The 14,429-nt window shown below is 40.8% G+C and overlaps 1 protein-coding gene across 1 annotated transcript in view; it reads left to right on the forward strand.

The window, feature by feature from the left end:
- Window positions 1-14,429, forward strand: part of LOC134624648 (RING finger protein 150-like) — a 28,454-nt gene that overhangs the window by 8,284 nt on the left and 5,741 nt on the right. The window contains exons 2-5 of the mRNA XM_063469672.2: window positions 7,870-8,120; window positions 8,456-8,610; window positions 10,731-10,827; window positions 13,396-13,651. Of these exons, the coding sequence (XP_063325742.1) occupies window positions 7,870-8,120; window positions 8,456-8,610; window positions 10,731-10,827; window positions 13,396-13,651 (759 nt within the window). The remainder of the gene's footprint in view (window positions 1-7,869; window positions 8,121-8,455; window positions 8,611-10,730; window positions 10,828-13,395; window positions 13,652-14,429) is intronic.

Raw genomic sequence — 14,429 nt, forward strand, 5'->3', positions numbered from 1 at the left:
CCACCTGGAAAAAAAGGACTATGTGGAATCAGCTGTTTTATCGTCCCACCGTTTATCCGGCAGATTAGTTCGGAGCTGCTGATGACTGCGAGCTGAATCAGTCTCATTGCGTTCTAAAGTTAGAAAAATGACATAACACCTGAAATACAGAAACATTTGCGGAGGAGCTTGAAGCCTCACAGATCTGAAGCTTGTCTGCTATTGGCTCCACGCAGAGATTTACTTGAGTTTTTAAAACAAACAAAAAAAAACCTTACTAAAGAGACTGACCAAATTGCAGTTATTTATCATGTAGTTTGTAGGTTTAACTGGAAAATAAAAAGCTCATCATAACATAACTGAAGCCTTGAAGTTTGCAGCATGGAGGACAAGCGTGATTGAGCCACTTTTTTCTTCGTGCAACATTTTAGTTAGTTGTCAATAGTTATAATTTATAAGCAGAAAGAAACAAATCTAAAAACTTTTTTTGGGTCCAATCCAATAAAAACTTCATTTGAAATTCTGTTTTTGTGTTAAAGGGTTGGGATTGTGTAACTTCCGAGAGAGATCTCACAACAAGTATAGAAATACAAATTTGTGTGGGGGAGAGAGGCACATCGATCCCAGGGGATTATTTTTAGGGCAAGACTAATCAATTTTTGTGTTCGTGTGTTGGTTGGGGTCATGTGAGTTCAGTGCAGGCCTCAGGGGAATTTTTCCTAAACTGTGGTCAGCTAGACTGTGCTTACTGAGCAAATATACTGATCTTTGAGTAAACAGTAAAGTTCAGCCTCAGCTTCCTTAAGATTATAATCTGAAGTATCTGCCATCTGTGTTTATCCAGGTCAAAGTCGATGGACGTTGGTCTTTGACGTTGGAAGATTCCACATTAACGTAAACAGTTTCTCCATCATTTAATCTATAATAAAAACCCTAAAACCTTCAAGTTACACAATAAAATAAACAAAAATTAAATTGAACAGATATTCCTGTTTTAATGAACCAGGAGGCAAAATGCTTGAAATGCATTTATAAAATGGTCGCAGTCTGAAGTAATTGATCCCTTCATCTTTAGTAATTATGCTGCTACTTTACAGTTTTTAACAAGTTAAAAATCCTTTTTTTTTTCTTTTTTTTTTTAAGCAATGTGTAAACAGATCTGATCAGAACCATCAGTTCTTACAATATCTCCAACAACACTGTCTGCAGTATAGCCCCAAACCATGACAGTTTTTACAGATGGTTACAGACCTCTCTCCTCACCTCCTCTGTACATACTGAAAATGATTTTTAAAGGAGAAATTTAAATTTGTATTCATCACTCCATCAGACCTGTTACTGCTGATTTTTCAGTCCCGTTGTGTAATTTGGCTTCTTGAGAGCCACTTTTTCACTGACAGCAGCTGGATCAGCTGAAGGGTCTGATGCATGTCTCAGCTCCAGTGTCAGATCTTTGTTGGATTTTTTTTCTCCCCCTTTTTCCCCCCATGACTTTCAGGTGCCCCTCTCCCCATATCTGACCAATCTCATATCTGAGAATGTGGGTAGCTGTCTGTTCGTAGTAGGGCTGTTCGATATAACGATATGTATCGGATGACGATATAAAAACGTCTATCGTTTCATTTTACGCTATCGTTTGTTTCGTGGTGTTGCAAAATAAACTGTTTACGGCAATATTTTTTTCATCGTTTTGATGGTCACTGTAGTGGCTATATTAATTTCTTAAAGTTCTCTCTTTCTCTTGTATTTAATATAACCACACTACGGACGGACAAGCGCCTGTTTTTATGCATTATCGTTAGCAACAACGACGGTAAAACCATCCTGTGTCCGCTTGTTTATTTTCCACATAAACCTTTCAGAATAAAGCTCAAGATCCTGTTGAGACTTTTCAAAATAAACAACTTATGTCTACAAATGTATCGTTTCATGCATCGGTTAAAATATGCGACTCCAGGTACACGACACCCAGCTGGAAACACTTCATGCAAGTCGAGCTGCCCGAGATTCACAGAATTTTCAGAAAATGTAAAATTTTTGTGATTTATATCGTCATTGGGATGATAGCTGTCTTATGTCGGGATATGAGATTTTGGTCATATCGCACAGCCCTAGTTCGTAGTGTGCTAATTTTAATGCTAGCAAACTCATACTGGAGTTGCTGATGTGATTTGTGTTGCAAAAGTCAAACAAGCTTTTACCAGTCGGTAAGTCCTGTAATGGCACAGAGCAAAAATGTTTAAGTAAACATGTTTTTGTTCTCTACAGTAAAAACCGATTGGTCTCCTGTTAGGAGTTCTGAGGTTCTAGATTCAAATCGTAAATATATCTGTATAAATCAGCCTTATGCTTCTGATGGTTTTGATCTGCGTGTAAATGAAGAAGAGTGTGGACTAAGCCTTGAGGAACTCCTTAAGCACACTTTAAAATAAAATAAAAAAACGTGCCTTTATGATGGCCACACAGGAATTTCTTGAAGAGAAGTTAGGAGAAATATAACACTGTAGCGGATTTACTGCAACTTGCATATCCATTTGCATGTCATGAGGAAGAGAAAATATTTCTGTTGCCATGCTCAGGATGGTTTGTTTCCATTATTTTTGAATAAGGTTACTGTACAAACTCTGACACCAGCCTTTGTTCCCAGTTTCTCCTGCAGTTAATCCCCAGCTTGTTGTGAAACGTTTGCCTAAATGTGCCAATCTCTGGCCATAAACTTGTAGTGAGACATTCTTGTGCCACCTGTGAAAGAGTTTTTCCTTTGAGTGCATTTTTGTAGTTAAACACTTCAACATTGCAGATGAACTTGTTTTTACTTGTCAAATCTTTATTGTGAAATTGAACTTTTTCTTCAAAGCTGCAGATAAGTCTTAATCTGGTAACAAACCTTCCTCTGGGATATTTTTCTGTGCGTTCAGGGTGACGCAAGGGTGCGTTTGTACTGAGTCAGGCCTCAGTCACAAGGATGGCCTCAACTCTAAATCAAAACAGCCAAAATGACAGGCAAACACAAATTAAATTTTCTCCTCAGTTGTGCAGAACTGAACTTGCTGTGTTCGTGAGTCTTTGTGCATTTGTGTATTTTCAGCTTCAGAATAAGCAGCTGTTGAAGCTCGGTGTTGTGGTTTGGCTCGGAGGTGCAGCTCACAATCCAGCGCCATGAGCATCCTTTAGCAACACACCGAATCATTACCAGCTGCACACCCTGACCTGACCTCGGATTTCAAAAATGTAACTTTTTTTTTTTTTTTTTTTTTTTTTTTTAAGTCTCCTTCGAGCCCACAAAAGTGCCAAAGATTTGTCCTAGATCAACACTTCAGGTTGTAGGTTTAACAAAGTTGGACAGTAGTGCAGATCATTGGATATTTGTGATCCACTAACATTATAAAATGTTTTGGCCTGATGTTTGTTTCTGTTGTTTTGCCAGTTGTGTGGTCTGCCTTCTCGAGAAGTCAGCTAAATTGGAAATGGAAACATTATGTAAAGAGGAGACATGGTGCTCAAATGAAGACAATTAACAAAGAGTGCATGTGCATAATAGTTTCACAACATTTCAGCCTTGTGGTGGCAAGTATGCCTGCTGGGCGTGGAAGTAAAATGTCAGATATTTGTTTTCTTCCCATTCGTTAAGATAGAGGCTTCGAAAGAATGTTGGAAGCATTTCAAAGGAAGCTGCTAAGGGCATGACTTCTGGAAGAACTTTGGCGTGAACCAATGAAAGCTAGAGTCTGATTGGTTATCCTGCACCATGCATTTAGATATTAACACCTTCTAATGTGAGTGGTAAATGGACAGGTTTTTGTTTTTCTTCTTGAGCACTCAAATGCATTAGACCACTTGTTTTTCCTACGCCAAAACGCTTTCTAACATTCACACGTGATGAACAGATCAGAGAGCAACTCAGGGTTTAGTGTCTTGCACAAAGTATGCAGTCAGGGATCAAACTACCAACCTTCTGATTAGAAGTTGACCCTGCTCTATGTCCTGAGCTATAGCCATCCCATTCCTTTGCTTAATCAACCAAACCTTCCCTTTTCCTTTTAAAGAGGTTTTCCCTACTGAAAAGTCAGTTTAGTTAAGCTCAAGCCAACAAGAATCTTTGATCAACAAGTTTGATCTAGAACTACTTTTAGGAGTTGAATGTTTCTACCTCCAAACATCTGACAAGGTCACTTACAGCTGTCTGTAGCTGCCTACACCCACAGATATCTCCACGGCTGTCCTTTCATGAGATGGTCTTTTTGGTGAGAAACGCCCCACCTTCCGGGCTTAACTTCCTATCAACAACCCTGGGTGTCCAACCATTTCCACTTTTTATTTCTTTTTTTTAAATCTATTTCAAGAAAAACCTCTGTAACCACACACTTAAAAAATTCTATTAAATGCATGATGATTAAGTTGAATAATCACGTAAAATAAATTTTGATCAGATATATCTAACTATACCGTTTGATATCAGTATCACAGTAATCTGGTCCTCTGGACACATTTGAGTACACTGGAAACAGGAGCTTTCTAAACCTGCACCTTTCACAGACCCGAACAGGGTCACAGAGGTCTGTGCTCTTCTGTTCTCTTTACCTTCACTCCCCCAGTCATTGCTGATTGATGCCCTCCCTGAGCCAGTTTCAAATGGAGCGCTCTTCATCTTAAAAAGGAGCGTGTCCCACCCATAGCTTCCGGGTTCTTGCTTATCAGGAATCATCTGTTTTATTTGTGGTTCTCTCTCTGTACGGTCTTTACCCTGCAGTATAAACAGCCTCCAGATGACTTTTGTTATGAACTGGTGCTAAAATAAAAACTGATAACAGGCTCAACCAGCTTTCCTGCTTTTCACTGCATTTTATTGGGGACCAAGTACACTCCTGTTACTGTGAACATTTCTGTCAAACTCGCAACCATTGGTTATCAAACACTTTGGTTTGACACTGAGAGACTTTGTAATTGTACGAAATCTTCTCTGTGTGTACTTCGAAGCCGCCATTTTGAACAACCAAAATCTGTGTTGGTGTGCTGTGGTTTAAAAAAAACTAACAAAAAATAAAAAAATCTCTGATAAGAGAAGCTGACTGTGATTAAGAGGTTTCAGATCTGCCGTAGGATTATAGAAATCCTGCAATAATCCTATAGTAGTCGCAGAGTCACTTATATAATCTTGTGTTCATCCCAATGCTGAATATGCAGTGCATCACAGATCGCGTATTCGGAGTATTTTTAGAGAGGCAGTCCCTTGTGCGTGGGAGAGGAGCTGGTCTCCATAGTGATGGGGGAATTTGTTGAGCAGAAGCTGTTATTGGATCAATAAACAGGCTACTAGTGCGGGTGTGTTTGTGTCGAGTACAAACTCTGAGGTTACCTCCACAACAAGGAGGTCGAGTGAACACGGTCAGTTTTCTGGACACTGAAAAGGTAAATAAATAAAAAGCAGATCAACACTTCTATATCCATAAACTGTGTTAAATAAATATTAAAGTCTGGCTGAACTCATTACATAACATGCAAGTAAGGTCATTTAAACACTGATATTCGATTAGTTGATTGGAAGTTATTATTTCTGCACAGAAAAACTGAATGGTCTGCAGCTTAGCCTTAAATGTGTTGTAAATGACTGGAAAGAATATATTTGAGTTTTAGATGCTGTTCTGGTAAAACGATTGCTTTTGAAGGACTTTTCTGACAAAAACTAAAGTTTTAGCTCTTAGCTCAGGTTTAGCTTTGAGTGGAATTAAGCCACTTATTTTTAATGACGCATAAAATCCAAACTTGAAATCAATGTGAGAAACACTGAGCTAAAGTCGGCACATCATCTTTGGCTTCTGTTCATTATTTCAACGGTCCCCAACCTTTTTTGCACCACGGACCGGTTTATGTCTGACAATATTTTCACAGACCGGCTTTAAGGTGTCATGGATAAATACAACAAAATAAAACCAGTACCAAAAAAAGACATTTTATTCATAGCACACGGGAAAAGACCCAGAGAAACAGAGTTGAGGATAAAAATGATTTAAAAACAAAAAAAATAACACTAAAAGCCAATTTAAAAACCCTGAAAACCATAAATTCCACACACCGGTACCGGGGTGGGGGCCACTGCATTATTTAGTCTGTTCAACATTTAATGCCTGTTAAATTAATTTAACCAGTTTTGTTCTGATTAGCTGCCCCTCATAAACTGAGAGTTTGAACAGCAGGTGGGCGGAGCTTCTATTTTTATAGCCATGTCATGCCAGGAGTAGGGGGGAAAAAACTTTATCAAACTGAGCGTTTAGAGCAGTCTAAAGCTTTGTGCTGATAACTGAGCTCATTATTTGAGCGGGTACTTAAGATTCCCAGTTTAAATGTTTGTTAGACCTGAAAAGGAAACGCTTAATTTTTTGGGGGAAGTTTTCTCACAGGGAGTGGAAGTAAAGTTGGCCTGATGCTAATGAAAACTCTTCCTTCCTTCATTTATACTAAGGCACAGTTAAAACAAACGATAGTACGACATTGTCTGATGCATAAATAGGATAAAACTAATTGGAGGAAGTGGCAACTGTGAGTAACAGATAAAGTAGGACTTGCTGGTCTCAGGTTTATCCTACAGCGAGCTGAAGGTTTAGGAGAAAATGGTCAAACCATGTTAGTGAAGAGTGAAACCCCTTTTGGTTTGGGATGAGTTAGAAGTTTTAGAGCAAACGAAAAAGTGTAGCACATTTGTGTTAGGTTGTGCAACCCTGTTGGGACAAAGTTTCCAAGCAATGTTTTATTTGTTTTTTGAGAAGAATGCTTGGAGTTACAAACTCTTGGCTCCTGAGCAGCAGGAGTCAAGAGTTTGTAACTTTTATAAGACTTAAAAATGCACTTGTTCATAAGAAGGATCTGCATAAGAAGTTAGTGAGGGTGATCTCTGCCTTGGAAAAATCAAACATATATTCTAATGGTCATCAAAACCACGTCTTTATTGATTATATGTACTAAGGGGTAGGGCAGGGCAATGTGGCCAAAAATATTTCTCACGATGTACATTTGAAAATTTGTGATAACGATATAACTGACAATATAATTGACGCGAGACAAAATGCTTTACAACTCCACAACTTTATTAGTGCAAAAAAAACCCACATCAATGTATTTTCACTTAAACAAGCAGCTGTTTTTTATGTGCATTAAAGATATAAAATTTTAACAGTGCAAATGCAAATTCCTTGCTGACAGTTTAACCAAAAGGCATTTCCAGTGGAAATGGGCTGACATATTATGACCATAACCATGTATAATATCCACAAAACTTAGAGGTTATACACACACAATGCAGCACAGTACGTATCACTCCGCGAGGCTCCTGACTACGGTAGCCGTAATGCTCCAACAATCCATCAAGCAGTGCGTCTTCGTAGCTTAGCAAAGTCTTACTAAAACATTTTTGACAGATTTTTAAGTGCCGTGTACCACATAAAATTGGTTTGGTAATAACAGTAATAACGACCCGCCTGCATGCTCTACCAAATAATGTGCTTTGGTGTGTATCTGACGGACGAAAGCCAAACCAGTTCCACACCACTGAAGTTGCACCATTTTTACAAACCAGTTCTGGTTTATCCGTTTCATTCAACAATCCACTTTCGCCCTTCTCATTTTCCGTTGCTGCCATACTTTTTCTGCCATGTGCATATGAAAATAAAGGCACTGCGCATGTGCGTTTTACCCGTACTCTATCGCGTTATTTCCTTTTATCGTTGCCTAACATTATACCAGCATTACTGTGATCGGTATGATATGGCCCAGCTCTACTAAGGGGCGTTAAAGTTTCATTGCAGGTTCATCGACCGAAGGAGTAAAATTTAAATACTTGAATGCCTTTATATTTGTCACTGACTTAAAGTGCTTCTCACCTGTCCTCATCTTCAGGTGCGAGCGAGGTCGTCGCCATCATGATCCCGGAGCCAAAAGGCCGCGAGATCGTATCGCTGTTGGAACGAAATGTGACGGTCACCATGACGATCACCATCGGGACAAGGAACCTGCAGAAGTACGTGAGCAGGACGTCGGTGGTGTTCGTATCGATCTCCTTCATCGTGCTGATGATCATCTCCCTCGCCTGGCTCGTCTTCTACTACATCCAGAGGTTCAGATACGCCAACGCGCGGGACCGGAACCAGGTGTGAACACGGGTCTGCGTCTCCTGCTGTTCTGCTTAGTTTATGAAGACAGAAGGAACAGCATCATATAACTAGAACCTATGTTAATGAGGTGGTTCAGAAGAAGAGGTTTATCCTTTACAGTATAAGCTTAAGAGTAAATACCTAAATTTTTAGCACTTTGTCAGTTGAAGCAACATTTTTTTTTTAAACTTATGTTTGAAAATGTGTCGTCAGTAATGTAGTTAATCTCTGCTGAATAATAAGCCCATTATTGGAAAGTGTTCTGTTTTCAGCTTGTAAAACATGAATCACATTTTACAAGCTCAAAGTAAAGACTCACTGTGTCTCTCCAGCGGCGTCTTGGTGACGCAGCGAAGAAGGCCATCAGTAAGCTGCAGCTTCGCACCATCAGGAAGGGCGACCAGGAGACTGAGCCCGATTTTGACAACTGTGCCGTCTGCATCGAGGGCTATAAGGCCAACGACGTGGTCCGCATCCTGCCCTGCAGGTAACCACAGCCTCAGAAACACCTCACCCAAATGTGGAAGTTAGGACTGAAAGATGGGGATCGTATTATGTTTGAGGACTGAGTTTGAATGAAGACTATCAGTGCCAATTATTCTTTTTTTCTTTTTGGTGGGGGCTCTTTAGCTAATTTAGTATTTTCGTGGTGTTTTTGAGTCAGTTGGTGTTCGTCAGGCCTGCAGGAGCATTGCTGCCACAGAAGAAACAGTCATCAAGACTGAAAAAGACCTCGGAGAGTCTCCTGACGTCTTCACGCTGTAGCTGTCGCAGGTTATGAGCTCAAAGTGTTAGAGTCTGTGCAGGGAAATGACTCAGAGCTGGCACGACTGTTAGACAGGGATAGTGTGTTTGGGTTACTGAAAACAGCTGATTTTTAATGCTTTATTTGCTGGTGGGTTGCGCTGTCTATAAGAATATACCATGTTTTAATTAGCAGTGATGTGAATAATCTATATCAGTGAAATAATAAGTAATTACTTAGTGCTTTGAAATAAATGTAGTGCTGCAGGTGTCAGTGCTAGAAAGAGGAGGACAAAGATTAGAAGACGTTTAATAGTAATGGAAACTAAATAAGACAGCTGTGGTTTTAACTTGTTCTCATTTCAGTTGGGCTGTTTCTGCAACACATAGTGGGCTTGGCTTCATGTTTAAGCTTGCTGATCGGTGGTTTGATAATTTACTGGTTTGTGCTGCTGCTGTCGACTACAGGAAAAACATGTTGGCTCCACTGCGAGTCACTGACTCTGTTTTTTCTGCTTGTGTCACAGACTAGACAGGCTGCAGTCCCACCAGAAACTGTGACCGTATCCGTCTTTGTTGTGATGTTAACCTTTTTTCTTGACAACAGCTGAGCCTGCGGGGGCTACACTTTAGCCCTTAGGCTGGTCAGCAACCATCTGGCAACCTACGGTGACAAGAGGAAAGAGGGATTTCTGGTGATATTCAGATGAATTCAGTTGCACCAAAACTCTGCTTTTGAATGCTTTAATCACAAGCAGATTGCCACAGTCGTCTGTAGTGTCCTTGTCTACAAACACTCTGCATTTCACTATTTGAGCTGTAATGAAACTTGAAAAACTTGGACTTCAACGTAAAAGTTGTGCCTTACTGTTAAAACCAACACTTTTAAAAGGGTCAGCTTTTACTTTGAACGCCAATGGCATCTTATCCGTTTTTGCATTGCACTTCTGACTTTTTCACTATCACTCGATGAGTAGTTGCTGGATGTTTGCATCCAAATCAGCAATCTGCAACAGTCGGCGACATGTACTGCTAAATGCATTTTACAGTCCTTGTACAAAGAAGAATACCTGTTTTATGTTATGAGGGTCACTATGAACAGTCTGTTAACCTACAGTAGCCTCATGTGATTGATTCTAATGTGAAAATACTTTAAAAATATAAATAAAATAAATTATTGCGGGTTCAGCCTCTTTTAGTTGCTTCACAAGTAAAGCTGTTGTGGACTCTGATGGAAACCCCGTCACTGACCAAGGTGGACTTTAACTTGACCATCAGGCTGTCGTCTGTGCTGAACCCTGGCATGTAGAATTTTATATCTTTCTTTGTGAAAATGAGGGAAAACTGAGAGAAGAACGACAAGCATCATTTAAAAACAATGATGACCATCACTGGTAAACTCTGTTCAAATACCAGCCAGAAAACGCCCCGTTGAGTGTTTATTGTTCAGCCCTACTCGAAACTTGTTGAATGGAAGCCGTGATCGTTGCGGGCAGAGTCGACCTTTTTATTAAATTGTTGCCCGTCTTGTTTTCATGTGATCACAAAACCACTTTGTGCCGATGGAAGCTGCTGAGTTGAGCTCAGGGCAGATTGTTTTCTTGTGATCAGAGGAAATGTATTTTTGGTTGTGACTACAATGACTATTTGTTTTGACCTCACAACACTCTGGCTGTGCGGCGCACTGTTTGAGATTACGAACCAAGTTTCATGGGATAATAAAGCATGTTTGCGCAGATTCTTGTGTGCCGGCGCTAAGTGAAAGCAGCTGTTATGTTTGTCTTTCCTCACAGCATTTTTCTAATGTTTTCAGATCCACAGTAGAACGACTGATTTACCATATTTTATTGTTTTTCTTTGCAGACATTTGTTTCATAAGAGCTGCGTAGATCCGTGGCTGCTGGACCACCGCACATGTCCCATGTGCAAGATGAACATCCTGAAAGCTCTGGGCATCGCTGTGAGTGTGAAACTGGGTTTTATGTTTCCTAGAGTGAGTACAGAGCAGGATATGCAGCCCTGAAAGGAAGTGATTTTATAGTTTAGGACTGTACAATAAAATTATGACGTGTTTACGGCTGGTTAAATAACAGGTGATGATAATATCCTTCCTGGATCTTTTCATATATTTTCGCTGATCTATCGTAGCAGCCCCGAGTCATGCATCCTCTGATCCGTAATGGTAGCTGAAGATAAGACACGGGCGTCAAACATTGGGCTCGGGGGGCAGAATGAAGGCCGCAGTCCTACCCACTTCTCAGAGTGTGAAAATTGCAAAGAAGGAAATGAACTTTTTAGTGAGTTTTGTCCTTAAGAAGGGATCACGTCACAAAACTCCAAACTGTTAATTTAATCTAAGCCAGACGTCTGAATCATTCTCAGTTTTTACAGCTGTCTTACCGACAGAGACGTAACCCACTGTCTGTCTGCGCAAGTGATACATAAACACACCAGAATGTGAGGTGTTTTCCATGAAAGTGTTCATCATCAGTTTTGGAAATGCATAATTCATTAAATTAATGTTTTCTGAGTCTGTTTAAACGTTCTCACTTCTAAAGAAAGACCAACGACTTGCAATTCTTTGAGACACTCATCAGATAATATCCACTTTAGACCAGAAGTTGGGAAACTCCTCAAGCTGCAAGAAACAGTTGCAAAACAGAAAGTGTTCCTTTGTTCAAAAACTGAAGGGAGAAAACATACAATCCTGTATTCGATGACTGCGATTGAAATGATCCTTTACGAGCTTTACTAGAATTATTTCTTTTAAGATTGTGTAAATGTTTTGAAGCTCTTCTCTGAACCGAGTGGTTTCTGCCATGTTTCAGGTCTGCTTAGAAACAAAATGACTAGGTTTGCATCAGGGGTTAGTGAGGGTGGTCTCTGCCTATGAAGCTACCCCTGGAGAAACCCAGAGCCTTTTCTAATGGTCATCAAACCATTAGACCATGTCTTTATTGAGATATTGTCAGTTGTCAAAAGTCGACTTTAAGGGTAAAAGCAAGGTCATCATCAAAGAGAGGAAAATACTTGATGCAAATGACAGGCTCTTTCTTTCTTCTCCTTTTTTAAAAAAATATACTGGAGTAGCTTTGAATGATTCACTCCAAATAATCCTCGTTAGGGATGGGTACCGGTATCCGGTGCCATGATGGCACCGGTTCTAACATAAACGGTAGTAACCAGACCGAAAAGCAGCGCACATTTCGGTGCTTTTTTTTTTTCTGAGATGTGATACACTTTAGATTCTAGCCAATCATTTTACGCTTCCGACGATAGTAGGCGGGCCCAGGTACGTACGTTCTTTTAGAGCAGAGCTACAGATTAAAAATGCCCAAGGCGAAGCGGTCAAAAGTCTGGCTGTACTTCACAGCAAAAGATGCAAACTCAGCAGCCTGCAACAAGTGCTTTAAGGTGATACTGTGATACTGTCAAAGGAGGTAACACCTTGAATCTGATGAAACCTGGCGACACATAGCGTTTTTTTAAAAGCCGAGAAATGCGCCGTATTTGATAGCTTGCTGCGAGACCGAGCACGTCTACTGCGGGTTGGTTTCCTGTTATCAGACCTGGAGTTAGCAACATCCCCCAAAAACTCGAAGAGGAGAGTCCTGGCCGCTAGCCCTGCCAGTGTAGCAGAAATGATGAGGATGATGATGGCAGCAGCAGCCGTTCTTCTCTGCGTGAGTAGCTTAATGTTGTTCGTGTGTAATTTACGTTGAGTAGGCTAACCACGTTATTAAATTAATGCATGTAAGGTGAACTAACAAACACCGTCGTAGTTACATGCGGCTGTCTTCTTGTTTGATGGCAGATGCTCTCTTCACCCTGGCCAAAAAGGCTAAAATGACCAAAGAAAAAGTGGAAAACAGCTAAACATGAGAGGTTTTTGGGCAAAGTTTGTGTTGTTTCCATTGTTTAAGCACTGCTTCCAGCCAAGAGTGATACCATATATGTCCTATAGCTGCAGAAAAGGCTAACATTGTTATCTTTTTACAAAAAAAAACAGCTGAACATGAGAGGTTTTAGGACCAATTGTGTGTTCTCCATTCTTTAAGCACCAGTTTCAGCACCGTTTAAGCACCGGCACCGTTTCAAAAGTACCGGTTTGGTACTGGTATCGGATAAAACCTAAACGATACCCATCCCTAATCCTCGTTTATCTTATACTGGGCTCTGGGCAGCTCCTCGGTCTCAAAGATCCACTTAGCTCAGCACCCTTCATGGACACGTCCCCCTCTTAGTTTTAATGACTGATTGCCGATCCCATTACCCAACCTATGAGTGAGGGCCACAAAAAAATTGATGCCGTTTATCATATTTCCCTTCAGACTGGTGTTTTTTACTATTATTTGTGTACTGGTTTTTTGTATTTTCTAACTATTATTGAGGCGTATTTCTCAAAATGAAGAAGCTTTAGCTTTAGCTTTAGACCCTCACTGTATCTTAGGTAGAGTGATATGATGTCAGTCGGCTCTTGGAGCTGGACAATCACACTGTGGCGTTCTTTCATGTCGCTCTGCTACAGCTGAACGCAGACTGTCTGGACGACCTGCCTCTGGACTACGACCTGGACCTGGGCCGTGTAAGTGGGGTGGGCGGCGTTGGGGTTCTGGCCCTAGAGGCTGTGGTGTCCGGGGCATCCAGCGACGGCACGCTGAGCGAGGGTGGCTCCTCTGTGGTGCTGGACCCCGGCGTGCGGCGGGTCGGGCTCCCACAGGACTACCAGGACCCTGACACCCTGAGGGACAGCCCTGTGACCGCCACCACGGACACCCACACAGGTGACTCTCACACTCCATCTGATAAGTTCTCGTACACTGACACCCAGTGGTGTCTGTGCCCCATAACTCGCTTCAGTCATAGTTACTGCAGTCACACTGACAGAGCTATGTGATGCATCTTTACCCTGATCACATTAAACTTTCTCTTTATTTCATAATCAGCACTCTATTTGAGTGACTGCAAAAGAGGAAGCAGAAATACAATTTTAGCTTAATTTTATTGAATGAAAGGGTCCCATACCAACCATACTACAAACTATTATAGAAACATAAAGCTAATGTGACACTTTTGGCAGGTGCTTGGGGATGTTTTCATTTCTCTGTAGAACAACGTTCTCTTGTCTTGTCCTGGCAGTATTACTACCATGTCTGTGTCATGCTTTAATGTCATCCTTTCTAACATTCTTTCGACTGGTTCTTATATAGCACTATTCTGCTCTACTTGAGCACTCAAAGCAGTCTATACACAACATATCCCATTCACCTACTCACACATACAGTTATGTAAGCAGTTTTTTCTACTTCTAAGTGCTTTCTAACATTCATACTCCAATGAACACATCAGGGGCAACTTGGTTTTCAGTGTCTTGCCCAAGGATACTTTAGCATCCAGACTGGAGCAGGGCTCAAACCACCAACCTGCCAATTAGATGACCTGCCTGAAGTCCTGAGCCACAGACATTAACACAGTCTTAATTCTAGGTTCTGTTTAGCAAAACCGAGATTAGATTGCTCTCAAATGTCTTTGCATTGTTATTGTAGACCAGAACAGCTGGCT

The sequence above is a fragment of the Pelmatolapia mariae genome, linkage group LG3_W (genome assembly GCF_036321145.2).
Source record: "Pelmatolapia mariae isolate MD_Pm_ZW linkage group LG3_W, Pm_UMD_F_2, whole genome shotgun sequence".
Classification (NCBI taxonomy): Eukaryota; Metazoa; Chordata; class Actinopteri; order Cichliformes; family Cichlidae; genus Pelmatolapia; species Pelmatolapia mariae.